Raw genomic sequence first — 17,902 nt, 5'->3', positions numbered from 1 at the left:
GCACCAACAGAGTGTACGGCTGTACAGTGTGCTCGCCTCGCATAAAAGAGAGCGAAAGGAGGCCGCACCACCTTGGGAGTGGGTGGGGGTCTCGACCTCTCTGTGGGGGCGACTTTTTTGTGACACTCTGTTTATGAAATGAGATCCGCTTTCGTTTTTTTGAGCAGCAGCAGCAGCCTCGCCCAGCTGCTGTTTGGTCCGCACCCCCTTAACCCTTTCAGCACGGCCCACCAGCTCTACTTGTTAATGGCTGTTGCGGGCTACGGGATGAAAGAGGAAGCCGTAAGAAGGTGTCAGGGCCTGCGGTGGGAGCCTTTCACCGTCTGCATGGCTTGTTTTTGGGTAAACAGCATTTGCAAGCACTTTTACAGCGCGGGGGGTGCGAACGCGGAGGCGTCCATTGATTTGCTTCGAGAAGGAAATTCACACTGGAGGTCTTTGCAGTTTCTTTAATCATTTATTGAGTTGCTGTCTCCCAGGCTGCAGCAGTCAGCAGCTCTGCTGCGGGGGACTCATTCGCGCTCGTCTGTGAACTGCAGCCACGTGCAGACAAGCCAGCTGTAAATTGTTCCTCACAATGATACACAAATTTGCAATCTTAAAGGGTTGTGTAATTTATTTTATAACTTTATATTCAATTAACATAAAACACATCACTCCAGCACAGTACAAGACACCATATAACATTGGGATACACCCAGGTGGTCTTACAGTCACTCTGAATTATCAGTGTCCCCTGAAGGTGGCGAACCTTCCGAGAGATATGAGTCCCCACAGTGCTGGTGGCTCTTGCCATCTTTTTCACTGGCATTGCTAAAGTCGGCCGCCCCCTCGTTCATTTTTGACCTAAAGTGGGCAATTCTGCTGGTGAACGCGGTGGTCCACTTGCAAGCCAGCAAAGCGGCGCAGCGCCTCCGGAATGAGGGGTCAAAATAGGCGTAGAGGAGGGGGTTAAGGCAGCTGTTGACATATGCCAAGCAGGTGGCATAGGGGTGAGCCAGCACTAGGAAGCGGTCGAAGCTACAGCTGTAGGGGATGAGGCCCAGGTCAGTGAGGATGGACAAGGTCTTGTTGAGGTGATAGGGCAGCCAGCAGGTCAGGAAGGCGCACACCAGAGTGATGATAATGGACAAGAGCCGACGCTGCTGCCTTCGGATTTCCAGGGATGTGTCCCCTGCTCGGCCAGACCTCATTGCCAGGTTCCTGCGACCAAAGTGTCTGAAAACGGCCCGGCCGACTGACCAGTAGCAAAGCATCATGACCACCAATGGCAAGACGAAGCCGAGCAGAGTCGACTTAAGGCCCAGGGCCACGTTCCAGGCCAGTTCGTCCGCGTCCGGGGACAGTAAAGAGTAGTCCATCTCACAGGACATGGAGCCTTCCCTCTGGTCAAGGGCAACCTCCAGCTCCTCCAGGTCGTGTTCCTCAGAAAGTCGGAGCTTGGCAGTGCGAAAGATTAACGCCGGCAGCCCCAGAATGGCAGCCAGCCCCCATATTGTTAAGACTGGCACCAACTGGAGCCAGGATCGGCCTTCTCGCATTCTCCAGGGGAAAGAGAGCGAACGCACAATGGCAAAGTACCGCTCCACGCTTAGGCAGGTGAGGGAGAAGACGCTGGCGTACATGTTGATCACCACCAGGTAGCTGCTCAGCTTGCAGAGCGTTGTGCCAAATGGCCAGTTATAGCCCAGTGAGGTGTAGGCAGCCCACAGAGGAAGGGTAAAGACAAAAGCCAAGTCTGCTAGGGCCAAACTGGCAATGAACATGTCCGTCAGCCCCCTGTTGCCAGCTTTGCTGTGCCTTTGGTTGTGGAGCAGTTTACTGGAAGTCCAAGGCCACTGCAGGTACACCTTCAGGACCAGGCCATTCCCCAGGGAGCCAACGATGAACACCAGAATGTAGACGGTGGGAATGATGGCCAGAGTCGGGGCCCAGTCTTTGTAGTCACACTCCACGTAATCCTCCAGAATGGGGGTCTCGAGACTGCTCAGGGCAGAAAAGAAGTCCGAAATATTAGGAGTAACCAAGAGAGCAGCCGCAGCAGAGTGGGATCCCATGCTGGCACCTGGAATGTTTCTCTGTTTGTTGCCTGGTGGTTTTCTTTCTTTTATTTTTGTTTTATTTTTTCTCCACTCGATCAAAGTGATCACCGAAGAGGTTTTAATTCTCGCTCGTTCTCCTCCTCAGGACATCTCTGATTTCCACCCTTGTCTCTTCTCTCTCTTCCTGACGTCCCCAGCCTTCATGGCTTGACGATTCTTTCCAAGCTCTTCATCACTGCCTAAAATGACAAGGGTCCAAATGTGAGATCAAGTCACTCGATCAAAAACCTTCACCATGCAAACATTTTAAAATACCATAGGAGGGTGGGTGGTCAGGGTCATCCGGACCCCTGATCTACACGTTACTATCTCTAATTTCTAATTGTTTAATATCATCCAGCAGATAAACCATCCTTAAATAAAAAATAATTGTTTTAATCGTCACTCAACAACTTGTGGCGTCCCCTCCAGGGTTGTTGACTGACTTCCACCCAAGTGACACCGAGGTACTCGCCAGTCTACACAGCGTTCACTGAGTTAAGAGGGTCTCGAAATGCCAGGAGAGGAGCAGTATGATATTCACCGATGTTGCTGCCCTGTCACCTTTGTGACAAACTAACGCAACATTCAGTCAGTCAGCACGTAACGGATTAAGCAAACACACTTGAGCATGGGTAAGGCGCTATATAAATAAAACTTATTATTATTCCATCCATCCATACATTATCCAACCCGCTATATCCTAACTACAGGGTCACGGGGTCTGCTGGAGCTAATCCCAGCCTACACAGGGCACAAGGAAGGAAACAAACCCCGGGCAGGGTGCCAGCCCACCGCAGGGCACACACACACACACTAGGGACAATTTAGAATCGCCAATGCACCGAACCTGCATGTCTTTGGACTGTGGGAGGAAACTGGAGCATCCAGAGGAAACCCACACAGATACGGGGAGAATCTGGGTCTCCTAACTGTGAGACAGCAGTGCTACCCACTGTGCCACCGTGCCACCCTATTATTATTCTTTTTGAGTTAATCAGTAATACAACATAATAACTGGGTCCATTCTTTGGGCCTGGCGTTAGAATGATGTAGAATTCTATTTAATGGATGGTACCTTTCTTAGGATATGACATGTTTCAAGTAGTGTGATCGTAATTCTTGATGTTACCCAGGATCTGTTTGGTATTATTATTATTATTATTATTATTATTAATCCATTCATTATCCAACCCACTATATCCTAACTACAGGGTCACGGGGTCTGCTGGAGCCAATCCCAGCCAACACAGGGAGCATTATTATTATTATTATTATTATTATTATTATTATTATTATTCTGTATAGCGTGTTTCTACTGAATAGACCCAGACGCAAATATGTCTGCACAGTTTGTATAACTGAAGCTCAAATACGTTAGGAGGTTCGAGTGGCTCGGCAGGAGGGATGGAGGTGACAGCCGTCTGATTTATTTTTCAATCACTCGATCAGTCACTTAGTTAACAGGTTGATTAATTGTTTGGCAAATTCTTTTTAGCGTCATATTCATTTTTTGAAGTTATGCACTTTCAGGGTAGCATGGAGGGAGTTGTGTCTACAGAGCTGCAGTTCTCTGGTCCCGAGCTCGCTGTGTGTGGGTAGTTTGCACGTTTTTTTTTTTTTGTTCCATATCTACGCTAGTTTACCTTCCGGTTTTTGCACCCACATCCCTAAATACTTCAGTTGACTCTAACTGCGGACCTCCAGAGCTCCACTTTATATTATACATGTCACTGATAACATCAGCTTACACTCCGATTAAAATGAGGGTCATGTCTCAAGTGAAGGCAACCAAGTGACAAAAACCTGCAATCCAATTGGATGCCCGGCGGATCGCGGAGCTGTGGCGGTCTGCAGCTGGACCTCCTCTCTATACTTGGTGGTTAGGTTAACTGGTGTCTCTAAAGTGCTCCCATTATGGACTAGCGTTCAGCACAGGCAGGTTGGCTGCATGGAACCCTCTACTGCATTCATTTTGTCGGGAAAGTTAAGAACATTTTTATGATTTCATTGCATGTTTTTCTTAAAAGATTGAAACAAATCAGCAAGAAATGCAAACTTATTGCACCGAAGATAATCGCTGAGAAAAAGCTAACTCAGATGGTTGAGTTGTAAAAAGAATTCGAGCTTCCTCTTCTAATTTATAAAATCTCGATAGAACTCGACCGCCGAGATAAGGACGATGATCTGTGTGCGCCGTAACAAGAACAGCGCTGCGAACGATCTCGAGTGTGTCGCCCTGCTTTTTCAGTTATTTTTGAGGCTAGTATCTCTCTGTGGAGAAAACAATGATGAAACAATATTTCTAGGAATTGAAATTTCAACTTTAGTCTCGAAATAGACCTTTTTATACACTGTGTCCCATTTATTTATTTATTATTTTCTTCCCTGTGGCCTCAATACGCTTCAGTACGGCACGTCGCTCAAGGACTTAGTGTAGAGTAGTAAAGTGTATCAGGTGCCTGTATGCGTGTGTATGCGTGGGGGATAAATAGGAATAAGAATAATTACACAGCAAGGTGCGCACGCAATACAAACATAACGTGTACATTATTAAAGTAAATTGTTATATAAATTGATTGTACGGAATGGGCGGCACTGTGGTGCAGTGGGTAGCGCTGCTTCCTCACAGTTAGGAGACCTGGGTTCGCTTCTTTCTCCCTGGGTGCAGTTTGCATGTTCTCCCCGTGTCTGCGTGGGTTTTTTCCGAGTACTCCGGTTTCCTCCCACAGTCCAAAGACATGCCGGTTAGGTGCATTGGCGATCCTAAATTGTGCTTGGTGGGTTACTGGAGGAATTATACCACATGGGTACAACTGCACGGGTTCACTGCATAGGAGAGCATTAAATCTAAGTTATACCGCAATTTTCAATATAGACATAATGCTATTAAATTTCCCTAATATAATATCAACAATCTATTCTGAATCCTAAAATCATACTTTCTATCACCTTATTATCAACAGTCCTTATATTAACCCCTAACACAAGTAATACTCGAAATGAGGTATCTATCTATCTAATAAGGTCTACAAGTATATGAAATTCATTATAAACTATTAGCTGTAAATTCTTAATTTACATGGATTTTAGGGTTAACGAGAACCCCCATACATTTTACAAATTTACGGTGGCACCGTGCCCGGGGTGTGTTTCCTGCCTTGCGCCCTGTGTTGGCTGGGATTGGCTCCAGCAGACCACCGTGACCCTGTAGTTAGGATATAGTGGGTTGGATGATGGATGGATTGTACGGAATAGTTTTTAGTATATACATTTTTAAGAAGTTGAGACATGTAGACTAGCTATAAATGCATGAAAAAAAAAAATATATATATATATATATATATATATATATATATATATATATATATATATATATATATATATATATATATATATATATATATATTCTTTTGCACACCCAGTCTTTAACTCATTTGTTTTAAAAAATCTTGAGGCACGCTGGTTGAAATTCGTTCTTCTATAACGTCATAAACGCACTGATTGGGAGCTCAGGAGCGGCTTAGGAGGTCGCGCTCGCCCCCCGCCTCGGTTGACTCATTGGGTTTTTTTCCTGTTTAGATACAAAGATTTTTCCTGTCCTATGTATGTGAAGGAATATCCAGTTTAACTGAAGTGACGAATCCGGGTTAAAGCTAACTAAAATTAATAAGATTCATCCCCATATTCTCGTGATCCTCACTTTAGAAACGTGAAGCTGCTTCTTTCTGTACATCAGTATAAGGTGCGGATGCTAATAACTTCAGCAGATCGGTTGAAAGGGAAAGCGGGATGTGTTATAATATTTATACAGTTTAACGAAACATTAAGACCCGTATGATAAAAAGAAAACCATAACATGTAAAAAAAGGACTTCTGAAAAAGTTAGCAAAATGACAAATTTTCAAGCTACATCAAAATTCTTTATAGTGCTGACGATGTTGCGGACGATGAACTTTAACAATCGAACCACAGTACAAGAAACACGAATGTCACAAACCGCTTACCTTTTGCCTGATTCTTTTGAAATCCGCAAGATCTTTCGATAGTACGTCGTATCCTTCTAAAACTGATGTGATTGATCCCCCTTTTCTTTTAAACAAATGGCTCATTAGCCGCTCGGATGACGTTTCCCTTATGCTGTATCACCGTTTCCCGTAGTCCAGCCGCCTTCTCTCTGATTTACTTGTCTGACCGTGATGGGATGTTGCTGTCGTCGCCTGTGATCGAGTCTCGTTGTCCCTCTTTCTACAAGTACTGGGAAAGGGTCCGCCCCTCGACATTGAGCACTTCCCTCTGCTCCCCCAACCCCCACCACCAGTATCCCGCACCTCCGTGAGACTTGGAGACCCCCACATGCGGCCGGCCGGGCGGGCGATTCGGAACTGCGGACCTGCGGTTGAAGTCGTCGTAGTTCTCTAGGGGTGCAGCGGTGTAACGGACGTGCGCTCGGTGTTAACGGAGCGTTTACTGCCTGCAGGCTGGAGCCGAGTGAAACAGTAGGTTGGGAAGTTTTCGTAACTAGCAAATATAGTGCTTTTCATATTTATTTAACATATAGTGCAATTCATACCCGTCTATCTATCTCTCATATGTAGGGTCTTGCATATCTTTCTAATTAGAGTATTTCATATCTATTTATTTAATATATATGGCACCTTTCATGTCTATCAATCATATGTAGTACCTTTCGTACTTTTCTATCTATCTATCTATCTATCTATCTATCTATCTATCTATCTATCTATCTATCTATCTATCTATCTATCTATCTAATATATAGTGCCTTTTATACCTTTCTAAGTAGTGCCTTTCATATAATTTATATAGTGCCTTTCATGTCTATCATATATAGTACCTGTCATATCTTTCTATCTAAGGACCTTTACATCTATCTATTTAATATGTATACTGCCTTTCATATCGTTCTATTTCTCCATATATCTATATATAGTGCCTTTGATATATATTTTTATATGTAGCGCATTTCGTGTTTGTGTGTATATAGTGCCTTTCATAGCGTTCTACTATATATAGTGTATTGATTGCTGTTTCTTTACAGACACACTAATTATTCGCGCTGCCAACATGTCAAGGAGGTGGACGCGCAGGATTTCCCCTTCAAGCTAAAAATACTCCTCGGCCATGGCGTCGCCGACTTCAGCATCTCGACGTATGGCGCTATGAAATCCCAGAGCAGCTCCGACCATTAGCATTTTAATGAAAAGGGGTGCCATAAGGTTTTGGGGGCTGATGCAGGACAAACAAATTAAATGCAAACTTCATGTTTGCTCGGAATGCAAAGAAGGTGTAAGAAAACAGATTAAGTTGTCGGGCTCAGAGATAAGATGGGAGGCCGAGCACTTTTGCTGCCTTAAGGAAAACGACGCGAGATAAGTCGTCGTGTGTCGTTGCAGATCCAGCAGAGCCGGATGAATGAGGACTGCCAGAGAACGTTTGACAGTCAACAGCCTGTAGTGCGCAGTATGCATGTTATTTACGTTAATTGTTTGTTTTATGTTTACTGTATAGGCGGGACTGCGCCGTAATCCTGGACTTGTTCTACCACTGGATTTTCTGTTGGCAAATAAATAAATAAATAACGGAGACTTAGATAATTAAACATTTGGGAGGATATAGTCATGTATTATGTCGTCACCGAGTACTCAGTTTTCTTTGCCTCACATCGCAAAGCATTAAGTGAAATAGCCGCGTTATTAACCTCATGACGACGGCGACAAGCACATCGGATAAGTTCAGGTTTTCATGATCTGCGAGCCTGCTGTACCCTAGACATTAACGATTTCTATTGTGCCCGCAAATTAGGAGTCTTCTCAAAGCTGAAAGAACCCATTTCATACACAGAGGACTCATCCCAGAATGAAATACTGTAGCTCCGAGTCAAGGAATGGAACCACACGAGCCATGCAGTATTGCGCCTTTACAGAGCTGTTATTTATCAGCCGGTGCTGCAGATGGGACGTGATTGAACTAGTAAAGCGCTTGTTCATTTTATCTGATAGTTTTTTATCCATCAAAAACAAGCGATTTCTTATCAGACCAAAACAATGGCTGGTCGAGTCCATCTGTGAACTTGAGGAAGTGACTTTGAGTACATAATCTTAATACATATCCTAAAGGAAACAATAAATAAATACATACATACATACATACATACATACATACATACATACATACATACATACATAAAGCATAACCTAACTTTCTCAAAGCCACTTAAATCAAAACACCGTCGAGGAGCTTATGCCGGCAGCACTTGGTGTAAGGCAGGAACTCTCTGGGGAAAAGTAGAACGTGCGAACGACCGGGCGGAAGAGCTTAAACTGTGTATAGCGCCTTTCCGTATAGTGAACAAAATCCCAAGGCACTGCATGACTACCACGTTCGCCCACATTTTGTTTAATTTGTGATCATACCTGTTAGATAAATAGTAGTAAGTGACCCGCTTAGTTTATACTTGAGGTGTCCGTGTTGCTCCGCGAAAATGACGTCAGATTTGGAGACACGCCCCCGCGCGTGTGTTTTTGGCCGGAAGATGGAACTGTTAATTAAGACCGGGTAAATAAGCTGCATTGATCGATTCACTTTGTTATCCATCGTCTAACCTCCTATATCCTAACTACAGGGTTACGGGGTCTGCTGGATCCAACCCCAGCCAACACAGGGCGCAAGGCAGGAAACAAACCCAGGGCAGGGCGCCAGCCCACCGCAGGACACACACACACCCACCAAGTACACACAAGGGACAATTTAGAATCGCTAATCCACCATACCTGCTTGTCTTTGGACTGTGGGAGGAAACCCACGCAGACACGGGGAGAACATGCAAACTGCACACTGGGAGGACCGGGGAAGCGAACAGAGGAGATTGTTCCTCTCCCACACTAAACACTTTTAAAAAGTTTGTCTGTTTAACCTGCATTTTTAAAACTCTTTAATTTAATATAGTTTTTTATCAGTATGCTGCGGTTGGAGTATGTGAATTTCCCCTTGGGATTAATAAAGTATCTATCTATCTATCTATCTATCTATCTATCTATCTATCTATCTATCTATCTATCTATCTATCTATCTAACTAACTAACTGCAAGGCAGCAGCGCTACTCACTGCGCCACCGTGCCACCCTCAATTCAATTTCAATACTCAATTCCTTAACTTGTACCATGAGTCAAGTGACTAAGTTAGCATCCTTTCAAAAATCACCACATGCTCGAACAATTTCTTTCTCTCAGCTTTACTGCTCCCCCTGGGGACAAATAAAATTACATCTATCTATTCATCTTGGCATTTCCACTGGCAATGATATACTTCAAGAATTTTTTCCTGTTTTAAATGAAAATGATTGTTCTATGGCTTGAAGCTCCAGGTTCTCTCCGTGTGTTCGTTGGTTTTCCTCCCACAGTCAAAATACAAGCAAGTGAGGCAGATCATAGATGCTACATTTGTTTGTGTATGTCCTGCGAGGGGCTGGCACTACGTTATTAGTGTTATTCGTGTTTTGCACCCGTTGCTTGCTGGGATAAGCTCCAGCTGACCTGCGACCGTGCAACCTTTCTCAAGATAAGCATCCTTGGAAAATGTATGTTTGGAGTACTGTTTTAAATATACGTTTGTCTCTCATTTCTGTCTTCTCATGTGAGAAATACGCTGGAAGAAAACACAATCATTTACTTTTTTATTATAGTGCAACTGTTGGCGTGTTTATGAGTGGCTTCGCTGTCAGTATCACAAGAATCCTCTTGTTGGGTCCTAGCATCGGCTTTCTAATGGGGTTCCTTGGTTTGCCCTGCTGCTTTGTTATTGCTGGGAGACTTTTATTTTGAAGTGTAAACCTGTCATTTGCAATACGAGGCTGTAGAGTCGGGATGCACAAATAGGGGTCTTTCATAATTCGTTGGAAAGGTCTTGCATTAATTAAAAAGGCAACATATGAGTAGCGAAATACAAATTTAGTATTCGCCTTAATAAAAAATCGGATTTCTGTTTCTTTTACGTATACTAGCGAAATACAAATTTAGTATTCGCCTTAATAAAAAAACGGATTTCTGTTTCTTTTACGTATACGCAGGAGACTTGACAATGCTGTACATCATTTATTATTAAAAATAATTAACAATGTTAAAAAAAAAACAAAACATAAAGGCCGTGAATTAATTCACAAGACGCATTCTATACATTGGTGTCTATTCTATATTCTACACCATTTCGGACTTTTACTGTATTTTGAGAGTTCGTTTTTAATTGAAAATGTGGGCATTTTGCGGGGATTGAAAGAACACTTGCGAACAAAACGTTGCAAAGGTTTCGGTTACATTATTATTCTCGTTTTGGAGACCTGGAACTTCAAACTGAGAATATCAAGTTAACGTTACTTCGTATATCCCGAAAGGAACCAAACCTGGACTGAGTATTGTTAGCTGGAAAATAGTCATTTTTGTATCTGTCTATTGCACATCTGACGTTTATCTATTATATAGTGCCTTTCTTATCTATATATCTACAGTCAAAGTTAAAATAAAAAGTATGTGAACCCTTTGGAATGATCTGGTTTACTGCATGAATTAATATAATCATCTAATCATATAAAGTGATCTGATCTTGCCAATGACACACAAAAAATTCTACTCTTTCATGTCTTTATTTTACAAACGCATTCAACGTTCACAGTGGTAGTGGAAAAAGAAAGTGAACCTTGGGACTGAATAACCGGCTGACCCTCCTTTGGCAGCAATGACCTCAACCAGGCGCTTCCTGTAACTGCAGATCAGACCTGCACATTCTTGCCTGTAGAGCTGCCTAAACTCTTCCATATTGTTTGGTTGTCTTCAAGTCATTCAGGATAGAGGATTGAGATCTGGGCTCTGACTGGGCCGCTCCAAAAGGCCGAGTTTGTTCTTCTGAAGCCATTGTGCTGTGGATTTTCTGCGATGTTGGGGCTCATTGTCCTGTTGCATCACCCAGCCTCTTCTGAGCTTAAGTTGATGGACAGACGCCCTCACATTATCCTGGAGAATTTGTTGATAAACTTGTGAATTCGTTTTCTCCTCAATGATGGCAAGCTGTCCAGGCGCTGATGCAGCAAAGCAGGCCCATATCATGATGTTCCCTCCACCATACTGTAGGGATGATGTTTTGATGTTGATATGCAGTGCCCTTTTTATGCCAAATTAAGTTCTGCTTGTTCCTCCCAAATAGTTCAATTTTGGTTTCATCACTCTAAAAAACACTTTGCCAGTACTGTTGTGGAGTGTCCAAGTGCTCTTCGCAAACTGCAGGCATTTAGCGATGTTCTTTTTTAATAGCAGTAGCTTCCTTCTTGGTGTTCTGCCATGGACTCCTTTCTTGTTCAATGTTTTGTGTATAGTTGACTTGTGAAGAGAGATGATAGCCAGTTCTGATGACTTCTTCAAGTCCTTTGCTGTCACTCTAGGGTTCTTCTTTACCTCATTGCTGACTTTGCGTTGTGCTCTTCAGGTCATCTTGGCAGGGCACCCACTTCTAGGCAGAGTAGCCACAATACCAGATTGTCTCCATTTATAGACAACTTGCCTAACAGTAGACTGATGAATATCTCAGATCTTTGAGATGACTTTGTAACCCTTTCCAGCCTTATGGAGATGAACAATTCTCGATCGTAGCTCTTCAGGCAGCTCTTTTGTGTGAGGCGTGATTCCCATCTGGATATGCTTCTTGTCAAAATCGCAAACTCAAACTGTATCATGTTTTTGATCAATCAAAGTCATTCAGGGCCGCAACTCTGAACTCGTCTTATTAAATGGACTCCTGGTGTGCTACATTCGGACTGCAATGAGATTTTTAAAAAGTAATTAGCTTAGGGTTCACTTACTTTTTCCAACCTTCAGTTTCACAGTTTGATAGACTTATTCAATATGGTTAACAATTCTCTGAAAATCTGTGTATCTTTGGTTATAGGAGGTTGTGTTTGTTCATTATTGTGACTGACATGAAGATGCAACCATGTTTTATATGGGAATTAGACATAAATATAGAGAATGCCTAGGGGTTCACATACTTTTTACTTTTTACTATCTACCTATCTATTATATAGTGCCTTTCATATCTATCTATCTATCTATTATATAGTGCCTTTCATATCTATCTATCATCTATCTATTATATAGTGCCTTTCATATCTATCTATCTATTATATAGTGCCTTTCATGTCTATCTATCTATCTGTCATACGGTGCATTTCACTCTGTCGATATGTTACATAGTGCCTTCATCTGTCTATTTAACATGTAATTATATTGTAAATTTCTCAAATAAATAATAAATAAAAGACAAAACACACATTTGCTGACCAATTGTGCTTGATGTATTGTCATCATTAGTGCCCCCCATTATGACAACAGATTAAAAGGCACTCCTCTCGTCCGCTCGTGTAGTTGTCTTTATCTCTCGCCCACCCCGCCATGCGCGCTGCACGAATTCCTAATCAAAAACTTGTCCTCCTTTTCAAACTCCTTTAATTGAAGTGAAGATTACAATTCAATTAAAGCGAGACGGCGAAGGGCTGCAAAGTGCGTGCTGATCAAGGAGATGAGACGGCAGCAGGACATCAAACAGATCCAAATCCACAGGTCCCTGCGATGGCAGACTGGCATTCCCCCGTCCCGACAGCTGTAATTACATTTCAAAGCAGCCTGCAGTGCGCAGTTAGCACCCATGCTTCAACATCCCGTTCCCCAAAATAAATACACGCATTACAAAAAATAAAAAAAGCCCATTTGTCTCTGGCACGTTTCTCAAGCACCCCGAGCGAGAAGACAGCGGGACGCCAACCTTGAACTGGGCTCCATCAGGAATCTCTTCGAGGCTCTGCGATTGTTATGAAGTGTTTTCTTCCGCTCTTTCTTTTAAAAACTGATGTGATAAAAAAAAGTAGTTATAATATTTTCAAGCTGATAGCTACGGAAGCTCTGAATCGCACAGTGAAAAAAAAATTGGGATAGCCCTTGTCTCGTACGTACCTGAAAATATCTGTAATAAATGTTTTCCTTTATGTAAGGGAGATTTTAAAAAATTGTAAAATTGCGCTTCAGTTTGACGTCACTGCCATCTCTTGTAGCGCGGTGATATTCATGGACTAACTTGCCCCGTTATCGGTGATAACAGTTTACTGTGATATTTAATATGTGCTCTAAGAAAAAAAGATATATTTTTTGTTAAATGCATGTGAATTTTTCTTAGACCAACGCGGAAATAATAGTTAAAGTCAGTGGTAAATCTGGCATACATCTCTCTTCGTATAAACGGCACTAGACTGATTGTAATATTGAAGTCACACTTTAAATTGTTAAATGCCTTTGGCTCACTTTCATTTTTCAGTTCTGCGACAAGAGAGATTGCTGTTACGTTAGATTTTGACAGCCAAATGCGCATCCATCCATCCATTAAACAACCCGCTGTATCCTAACTACTGGGCCACTGGATCTGCTGGAGCCAATCCCAGCCAACACAGGGCGCAAGGCAGGAGACAAACCCCGGGCAGGGCACCAGCCCACCGCAGCCAATTGCGCATACAAGTCCTTTTTTTCGAGCAAAGTTTGCAAACTCCTATAAGAGCACAGGTCAGACTCCAATGTTTAAGTCAGCCCATTAATACACCAAGTGTACCCACGTTTGGGCTAAGCAAGTATCACCTGCAATTTAACGTAGGGATCCAACTTGCCAAAACCATGATAATAAAAACGGCCGCAACACAATTAGCGCTCTGCTGTGCCTCTTAAATATCGCAGTTCGTTTTGTACAGTGTGACGGGTGACATAGTGTGCCAAGTTTGCTAGATAATTTGACTGGGATATTCAAATTTGGCTTTTTCACATGGGTACATTTCTTTTCTGAACACGGTGGGAATTAAAGTGGCTCGATTTGAATTTAACTCTTTAGATGCATGTTGAATCCTAAGCGATCGAGTGTACCAGGTTTACCAGTGAATTAAATTAGTGCTCCCGCATTGAAGTGGGCAAACTGCACATGCAATCAATATGTGAAATATAATTTCGTTTGGTAACTTGCGCGAATAGGAAGCTGTCTATGAGCTAGTAAGTGAGTAGTTAGCTAACTAATTTAATTTCCGTTAATAAATGAGTGCAGTTGTTAGCGCTGCTGCTTCGCGGGTCCAACATTCTTCTCTTGAATGTATAACCTGCTTTTATTAACATGCCAACAGGGACGTTCTTAGGTATACGCGAACTACGCATCTGCATCTGTACGCATCTGTATCCGCGTCTGAACCTCTCATGTTTGCTATCTCTTGCCCTACGTGTGCTTTCAGCACCTTTCCTCACTATTTGCATGTGTCTGAACCTCTCCTAACCGCAGCGCTCCATCTCTCAAGTGCATTCTCGTGTAGCCCGCTTCTCAGACTCTGTCGTTTTATCAAGGTGCCTTTCTCAACCCCTGTCCAATTTTATACTTGCCGTATCTGAAGGCGACTCTCATAGTGTGCCTCCTATGCCTTCACTCCTCCTCGAGCGTCTCACACTCACACTTCCTCTTTCGATCGCATCACCAAAGTCAAAGTGACCAATCAGAATGCTTTGAGGGACTGGGCACACAGGCCTTAGTGTTTTATTCTATAATAGATAGATAGATAGATAGATAGATAGATAGATAGATAGATAGATAGATAGATAGATAGATAGATAGATAGATAAATAGACAGACAGACATAAAAGGCACTATATAATAGATAGATAGATAGATAGATAGATGGATAGATAGATAAAAATAAAAGGCACTATATAATAGATAGATGTGAAAGGCACTATATGATAGATAGATAGATAGATAGATAGATAGATAGATAGATAGATAGATAGATAGATAGATAGATAGATAGATAGATAGATAGTATCCCTAAAAGAAATGCTTTTAGTAAAAAATGCCTTTTAAAATCAAGAAATTAGATGTCATGTGGGTTTTTTTGTCTCATCCTGCTGTTTCATTTCATCCTAATATTCTGCCCCCTCTATCTTATTGGTCCTGTTGATCTCTATGAATGTGACTTCATCTTGTGGGGGACGCCCACGCATACACGCTTTTCAATCCGCTCTCCCTAACAGTCGTCTCCCTCTCACATATGCAGTTCTGTAATGGCTCTTCACTGAGCTGGGTGGTCCCACTACTGCTTGTTAAAGAATGACTTCACTCTGGCCAAGGGTTCTTGGCATATGAAATTTGTCCTTTGGTTGTTGAAAAGGTCCTAATACACGGATGAAACAGAAATCCTTAGTGACCAATTAACGACCAAGCAGGATACTGAAAGATGAAGAACACCTGCACTCGGCCTGTGTGATTGTCTGCAGCAAGAATCCATTTAAAATCAGGAACTCTGACATTCCGCACATTTCTTGTCATCTGTCCGTGGTTATTTATGGAGCACGCTATGGATCAAGATGCAGGATCTTTCTGGTGCCATCATGTGGATACTTCTATTGGGACCTGAAGAGGGTTCCCTTAGGGCTGTGAAGAACCACTCTGGCATTTTGACTTTTACAAGTGTCGGTCACGTCCCCAGCTTAAGCCTTTTCTGTCTGATCCAAAGCGTTTCACAAGCTGTCACCCATCTTAGAATCAGAATAGGAATCTCTTGTATTCGCCAGTATTTAATGCACAGGAATTTGACTTGGTAGATTTGGAGGTGCTTATAGCAGAAGATAATATCCCATACAAATAACAAAAATAGCATAAGTTTAAAAGGAAAGCTTCAAACAAAGTTGCAGAACAGTATGATTATAAAGGAGATGTGCAAATGATGATGTGCAAGTGAAAGTGTGTATACATGTGAACACACATACATGAACATACACTGTACACACACACCTTCATAAGGTACTGTATATGACAGAAGGCATGAATACACAAAGATGACAGGCTAAGTTACTGCTTTGAGAGGACTATGACTCTCGGAAAGAAACTATTGGGGCATCTGTTAGTTTGAATGGACGTGAAGCGTTTACCACAGGGGAGTTTTTGAAATAAGTGATGGGCTGGGTGAGTTGAGTCCGTGGTGATCCTTTTGACATGTATGTGACACGAGGTATATTCAGGTGTCCAACAGATGGAAGAGCACAGCCAACTGTTTTCTCAGCAGACCCCACGACACGCTGTCATTTAGATTTAGAGTGTGCCATTCCTGAACCAAACTAGACAACAATGGAGAATGTGTCCTTCTATGATAATTTTAGCTGAAAAACTTCAAAACCTTTCAGAAAGTGCTTTATGTGAGAGTGTATGTCATAATATCTCTCATTTGATTTAAATTAAAATACCTCTATACCTTGAATTTCTAGTAGTTAGTAAGCTGCTTAAGGCAGAAGAGCATAGAAACTATATGGGCTTTGAAAGCAACACTGGAACACAAATAGAGGGAATTCTGTCGAGATTGGTATTGTTGTCAGTATTTGGTAAAAAATATCATCACTATGCCGATACACCCCCTCCAAAAAGAAAGTCGCAACTTTTCCCGCTGGGGAGGCGACAGGCTCAAATGTATATGTTACCATCATCCGTTAATGTGTGAAATTAGTATAGAAAGCCTGGGAAATCTATATAATGGGGCGTCAAAGTATGAAACCATTAAAATTTCAAACATTTCCTAGGCATTCTATGCAATGCCAAAAGGCAACCCGGAAAGGCATTTTGTATAATGCCTAAGGAAAGCATAAAAGTAACACAGACATTTCACGCTTTGCCTAAAAACGTCACGCATTCTATCTATTAAGACCTGCTTTTCGCACATCGTCCATATCCATTACTGCTTTGTCGTGTAGTACCCGCAGGCACCGCTAGATGGCACAGTAGACGAATAGCACTCGACCAGTGAAGGACCAGACAAGGCGCCGCAGGAATGACCAGAAAGTCACACGTGTGTTCGGAAATCATTGGCTGCCCGTGTCAAATGGAGTCACAAATTAAGATTAGGGTTGAAGATTATTGGCAGGGAATAGAGCGAGAGGGAGCGATTATTTAAAATAATGGCAGGGTGCCATCACTGGGGCAACAGTTTTAGCAGCATACGTTTCTTTCCCCACCTACCCTTCCCAACTCATACTGTGGGATCTCAAGGCGTTCCCAGGCCATCGAGAAGATATAATCCTCCGTGCGAGCCCTCGGTCTTTTTGGGGGTCTCCTCCCATAGGGTCGTGCCTATAAAATCTCCACAGGCAGGTGTCCTGGATCAGATGCCCGGACCACCTCCATTTGCTCCTCTCGATTCGGAGGGTCAACAATATGGACAATAAATTCTGAACCAGTCGACTTCAGTTAGTGGCACCAGGAGAAATGAGATACAGTCCATGAAGGGTGTGAGAGGCGCTCGTTAAGGACCCCAGAGAAGGTCACGGCAGTAAAGACTTGTTATTTTATCCCCTACACGCTACTTGCAGGCGGTGGTACTTCAGTGTTTCCAATAAGAAGGAGGGTTCTCTGTGTGGACGAGCCGTTGGTCTCCATGTCTCATTGTGTGTCCCATCGCTGGTCTCTTTGACCTGTTGGACCCTTTTATGATCCTGATGGCTACTGTTTAGCCTGACTGTAAATAGAGATGACAAAGACAAAGTCTCCATTTTATTTCTTTCTGATCCCATTGCCATCTAGAAGAAACAAAAAAAGAACTTTAAAGAGATCACTTTTTTGATGTTTTCATTCTTATGGGACACGTTTTTGCATCATCAGATCTAAAAAAAAAAAGGGGGTCTTTAGGATGAATTTTGCCTGTGGGATCTTTGAGGAAGAAAACTGCAGGAGACATTCTCAGGATCAGGAAGAA

The 17,902-nt window shown here is 42.6% G+C and overlaps 1 protein-coding gene across 1 annotated transcript; it reads right to left on the bottom strand.

Moving 5' to 3' along the window:
• Nucleotides 1-594: 594 nt before the first annotated feature.
• LOC120538203 (apelin receptor B-like) lies at nucleotides 595-6,329 on the bottom strand. The gene is made up of 2 exons (XM_039767655.1): nucleotides 6,089-6,329; nucleotides 595-2,281 (listed from the first exon to the last, which is right to left on the bottom strand). Exon 2 carries the CDS (start codon nucleotides 2,055-2,057, stop codon nucleotides 714-716), a length of 1,344 nt encoding a protein of 447 aa, XP_039623589.1. The 5' UTR covers nucleotides 2,058-2,281; nucleotides 6,089-6,329; the 3' UTR covers nucleotides 595-713.
• Nucleotides 6,330-17,902: the final 11,573 nt, after the last annotated feature.

The sequence above is a fragment of the Polypterus senegalus genome, chromosome 10 (genome assembly GCF_016835505.1).
Source record: "Polypterus senegalus isolate Bchr_013 chromosome 10, ASM1683550v1, whole genome shotgun sequence".
NCBI lineage: Eukaryota > Metazoa > Chordata > Cladistia > Polypteriformes > Polypteridae > Polypterus > Polypterus senegalus.
Note: the sequence above shows the minus strand (reverse complement) of the source record. Positions and strands in the feature narration are given on the sequence as shown.

Coding starts and splice junctions, on each gene's coding strand:
- LOC120538203 (XM_039767655.1), bottom strand. CDS start 2,057: ATGGGATCCCACTCTGCTGCGGCTGCTCTCTTGGTTACTCCTAATATT.